This window comes from Carex rostrata, chromosome 9 (assembly GCF_964058835.1).
Source record: "Carex rostrata chromosome 9, lpCarRost1.2, whole genome shotgun sequence".
In the NCBI taxonomy this organism is placed as follows: Eukaryota; Viridiplantae; Streptophyta; class Magnoliopsida; order Poales; family Cyperaceae; genus Carex; species Carex rostrata.
Window position 1 is genome coordinate 8,295,325 of NC_135926.1, and position 5,713 is coordinate 8,301,037.

The 5,713-nt window shown below is 33.8% G+C and overlaps 1 protein-coding gene across 2 annotated transcripts; it reads left to right on the plus strand.

Moving 5' to 3' along the window:
- Positions 1–2,594: 2,594 nt before the first annotated feature.
- LOC144559823 (uncharacterized) lies at positions 2,595–4,708 on the plus strand. Of its 2 annotated transcripts, none has more exons than XM_078308957.1 (5): positions 2,595–2,753; positions 3,212–3,272; positions 3,738–3,866; positions 3,986–4,035; positions 4,386–4,708. In XM_078308957.1, the coding sequence occupies exons 1-5, from the start codon at positions 2,643–2,645 to the stop codon at positions 4,389–4,391; spliced, it is 357 nt and encodes a 118-aa protein (XP_078165083.1). In that variant the 5' UTR covers positions 2,595–2,642; the 3' UTR covers positions 4,392–4,708. The 2 variants fall into 2 exon arrangements, with proteins under 2 accessions (XP_078165083.1, XP_078165082.1); XM_078308956.1 differs by having other exon boundaries at positions 3,738–3,859.
- The last annotated feature ends 1,005 nt before the right edge of the window (positions 4,709–5,713 follow it).

Here is a 5,713-nt window from a genome sequence, read left to right on the forward strand (position 1 = left end):
GACTCTGGCTCTGACTATACTATTACTCAGTTATATTTAATTTGGTATTTAAAAGATATATAGTTTAAAATAAGAAAACAAAAATATATTGGCTAATGCTAGTTCAAGTCCAATTTGGACTTGGACAGAATGATCGTGGACAAGGTCTAGTTTTTTTGTCAAATGATCTAGATCGAACATGACATATTCAAGACTTGAAGCCATAATGTTGAATATGAATTGCCACTTTTCTTTGCTTTTATGAAAACGCATCACTTAAAATTTTATAATTTTTTATTTTATTTTATACTAGATCAAGCGGTTGAAAAATTTACACACAATCTGTCACACTAAATTAGATTAGTTTATTTTCCAACCAGTTATTCTAGCATAAATTAACTCTAAAACTTATAAAATTTTACGTGAACCTATATCTCATATAAATTAAGAAGATTAATAATTCATATTCGACGTTTTGGTTTAAAATTTTAAAATATACATTAATATTAATTTGTGATATTGAACGTTAGAACCTTCCTCCAGATTAAAATGTAACGTGAATAAAATTAGCATTGATCCCTCACTTCCTATTCTTTCTCCTTCCTCTATGCTGTTGTTTCTAAAACACAACCTAAGAAATATAATTAAAACAAAGAGATTAGATCTGTCTAGGAGCATCCAATCTCAACCATTCCTTCCCCGGTCTAGGTATGCATACCTTTTGTTGTGTCTATTCGACGATCCCTGCCTTTTTTTTTTTTTTTGATAAAAGTGGGTATCCCTCACCTGTTTCATATAGAAACCAAAATGTTTGCTACAAAATTGCAATGAGCTATAATCTCATTGACACTGACTACAAAAGCATCACTACTACTAAGGCAGTTTTTTAGCAGAAACATATTACAAAACATCGATAAGATAGAAAGTTTGTAAGTTTTCAACTTTATTTAAGAAAACATAGAATCTGTCTCTGAGGATTCGTAGGAAGTGCAGTCCATGTAAGAGCCCTCAAGGGAAGAGGATATGGGATCTGGATTGGAGTGGTTGTCAGAGTCAGACTCCACTCTTGCTATTAGGTAGTGTGACAGATCCCTCTCTCCTGATCCAGGTTCTTCTTCCTCTAAAACCTGAAAATTGCTCCCTTCTTGGATATCTGAAACCGGCAAAAGGGTCAGACTGCCCCCCTGATTCAAATCATAAACATCCATTGGCAAAATTAAGCTCAATTTAAAATACGACTCATCATTCCTTGATTTACACCAATAGGAAGCCAGTGATATTATGTTAGTACCTATGGTTTGAAGGGAAGGAACAGTTATATTTTCAAAACAGACTTTATTTCTAGTCAGCCAAATAGACCAAAGGGTAGCTGCCCTAACTAATTCTACTAATAATCTGTCCTTAAGGGGTATACAATAGTCAATCAACCATAGATCCTCTGTATTGCTACAATTAAAATTGAAACCATTATGAGTAGCTATCCAAGACCATATAGCTTTGGTGTATGGGCAGGTAATAAACAGGTGATTGGTGGATTCTTCTTCTATATTACAGAAACAACAAGTTGTATTCCCATGCCACCCCCTATGTGTTAAGTTAACTTTGGTAAGAATTCTATCCTGTTTAAAAAGCCATAAGAAAACCTTGATTTTAAGAGGGATGTTAGCCTTCCAGATTGTAGTATAGTTTGTGTTTTTAATACTCGACGATCCCTGCCTATTTGGGATAAGAAAAAGGCACCTTCATATACATATTCGATCCAAAAAGTTACGTAAACCTATGTTTGAAATTTTAATCATATGCGAATGCGATGACAAATGCGTGACCGTGACAAACTAGCAACAATTTAGTATGGCCGCTCCAAATACGCTAAAATAATTCCGGTTGCATGTAGGGGTGTTCATCGGTTTGGTTCGGTTGAAACCGAACCGAACTTGGCAAACCAAAGTTATAATTCGGTTTTAAAAATAGAACCGAACCGAACCGAATTAGCATTGCAACCGAACCAAACCGAACCGAAGTTTTATTTCGGTTTGTTCGGTTCAAACCGAAATATATTAATTTTTTTATTTGAAATAATTGATTTATAATAAACCGAAGTATATTAAGAAATAAACCGGAGTATTAAGAAATAAACTAAGATATTTAGAAATAAACCAAGTATTTAAAGCAATTGATTAAGAAATAAACCGGAGTATTAAAAAATAAACCGGGGTGGTTCCGATCAAATTCATATTATATGAAAGTTCGGTCGGTTCGGTTATTTCAGTTTTGAAATTTTTCAAACCGAACCGAACCGAAGTTATAATTCGGTTTTGAAAGCCAACCGAACCGATCCAATAAACCGAAATAACCGAACCATTTAAACCGAACTAATTCGGTTCGGTTCAAAACCGATTAAACCGAACCGTTTGAACACCCCTAGTTGCATGCGATCAGAATTCCCGGGCTGTAAATGTTTCCGGCCCAGATTGATTTCACGTTTCCATTACAAAAAGGGAAGGAAAAAACGCGTCATAAATTCTTTCGAAGCGGACATCGTGAAGAAACCAAATACAAAGCCCAAATTTCTTTATTTGAACAAAAACCAGTGCGATTCTTTCTTTAAACTTTAAGCAGCCTTTTTCCTTGTGACAAAACCAGTGCGATTGAGATTTGAGAGAATGGGAGAAGAGACGGAGAAAGAAGAGGAGAAGAGAAAGGCATCTCTGGCGACAACTCCCGCCTTTAATTCCAAATCCAAGGTTACTCAGTCCCAAATAGACAAATTCAAGGTCCATCTCTCTTTCTGTCTCCCCTTCTCTGTAGTAATTCTAATGCTACAATTGTTTTGCATTCTACTTTGGATCACTGTTCGGACTTACCGTACCTATTTCAGATCACACTATCTTACAAGCTAAGACTGGTACAGTGGGATATCTGTCTATATCGAACAGAACCTTTTCATTTTTGGTTTTTTTTTGTTCCAGCTTCTGTTCTATTGCGTTTTGGAGAATAGTGCAGGACGGATGATTTTAATCATAGTTATGTTAAGAACAAAAAGCCCAACAAAGGCCATTTCCTGCCAGTGCTTGTACATACTGTACCAATACCTGAATGCTTTACTGAGAACATTTACATCTCAAATCACCAAATGAGGCAGTCCTTCCTGTAACAGTACTGGCATGCAATAAGGAAGATATGGTCTTCCAGACTTTCATGCTGTGTTAAACTTGGTATTAACTCCTGACAGGAATTGAATCAGAAGCTGTTGCAGATTAAAGAGACAAACAACCAAAAAATAAATATAAAAGGTGATACCTTGTCTCATCCCTTTCGTTTTGTATGTAATATTTACTTTGCTGTCTACAAGAACAGCTTTTTAATTGGAGGTAATGAGCCAATCAAGTGAAGGTTTATGTCAGAACTATTTGGGTTCAGGCTTATGTGACCTATTTGGGTCATGTGGGTCTGATGTTTTTGGGTCTCTCGTCATTCAGTTCTAGTTATTCTGGTTCCAAGTGACCGCATTCTTTTTTTTGAATAAACTAGTGACCGCATTCTTGTTTTGCCTGGTCAATTGGGTTAAGATTTCTAGTCAGGTTGGTGCCAGCTTGTTGGGTCAGTTTCAGGTAGGACATGATTGTGGGTGGTCTGGTCATGTTTTTGGTTGGCTTTTAGAGAGAGTTGGTTGGGGCTGGTTCATGTCCCATATGCCGGTTGTTCTGGTTGGCCAGATTTTTCGTGTTCTAATTTCAGCCTCTATCTTTTACATGCAGGCAACTCAAATACACGCAAGAGGCCATATGTAGAGATCGGACCCAAAGTTAACAAGGATGCTTCTATGCCTATTAAATGCATAGAGCCAAAGAGACCTCAAAATTTTGAACCTGCTAAATTGGTAAAACGTTGGCTAATTGTTGATCTGTGTTTCTGTCTCGTTTTCATATAATATTTATGATCTTAGAATTACTATTTAGATGTTCTATGATTGTAAGTTTTTTGTGTTTGTGTGTGCTGTTTTTAGGAGGAACCAGAACCTGTGCCTCAGAAGTACAAAAGGAAGCTACATTGGGGGTAGGTTTTATTCAGATAAATAAAATAATTTATAATACATGTTTTTTAATCTCTACTGTAATGTGAAGATTTTTAATGGATCTAAAATTGGAGGAGTTTATTAATATGTGCTTGTAGCTTAATTTTGTGTTGTTGTACTGGTGGTCAGATCCTGACAGGAACAGATTGGGTAATTGTCAGTAGACAGGATTACCAATCTCCAAAACTCCAATATTATTATACTCGAGTCGATCAAGTATTGTATGTGAGTAGTAAAATTGTAAACTATTATGGGTGGTAACCTTACAAAAATTTCCCCTTGTAGAAAATTATATAATATGATAAAATAATGCTAATGCCATTTTTGACAGGCTTGATACAAAGGAAAGATGGGAGAGGAAGTCAAATATGTGATGGATTAAATGTCAATCTGTCAGAAACAACTTTTGTTCTACAATTAGGTTCAGTTCACTTGCTCCTTTTCTGAAGTTTTGAATGCTTCATTGTGCTCATCTTTACTCTGATTTTGGTTTTACATTGTTAAAAAATTAGTCTTGGCACACTGCTCTTGTATACTGTAAATTGTGTTTTAGGGTATTGCAGTTCTCTAAGAGTATTTTATAATTAATTGTGCAATCAGGTATATGATAATATTTGGAGAAAGTGTTAATTTTGATGATTTTATTATTTGAAATGAGGTTCAATTTGATTAAAATAGGACTAATAGATGCAAACAATGTGCTTGTAAATGCATTTTCAATGACATATCTTGTACATAAACTATGCAAGCAGTTTCATAGGATTTTGTGATAAATGGTATTTCGGTTACCATATGATTTACAATGAGGTTTGAATTAATTCAAAATAAAAATATCAATGAGGCATGTAAAGTGTTGTATACTTGTATATGCATTCCGATATTATAAATTTGCACAAAAACTGACTTATCGTGTTAGTGAATCATTTAACCTTATTACGGAATTCAGGCTGATATATAGTATTTTAATTTGAAAAAAAAAATGAGGGAGATCACCTAATATTTTGTGACCTGGAGCTTTCGAACATTAACAAATTGTAAAGCAAGGATCAGTCTTTTGTCCAATGTCCAAGGCCACATTTTTTACGTAAAAGGTCTTATATTCAAAATCTGGCTGAGAATTTCTGGTGAATATTTAAAATAAAAAACTTTTGACTTCATCTTTACATAAAAAAGTGCAAGCACCTTATAACTTATATTTTATCGAAATGAATATAAAGTAAACGAGAAATATATCAGATATAATAGTAAATAACTTGGTTATTAGGATAATATGGATTTTGAGAAATATATCAGGTATAATATAAAGTAAATGTAGTACATAATTTATTTAAGAGAAATGTTCTCGCTCTTCAAGCTATCATACTCGAGCGCTTCTCCTAACTAGTTTAACCAACTTTTTTTTTTGTCTAACTTTTATTTTTAGTGCTTATATCTAAATTTTTAAAATTATGTTTATAATATTTGAAAATGCTACTTGCAAGCTTTTAAACTTCTATATGCAAATATTTAAATCTTAAATCTGGATAATTTTAACTCGTAACTACTTTTGTCTTCAAACAAAAAAAAAAAATTCACCTCTTTTCTCTCTGATTATTCTCGTCTATTTTTCTGACAATCCGTGATTAAATTTTGCGAATATAAAAGTACAAATATTTTCTA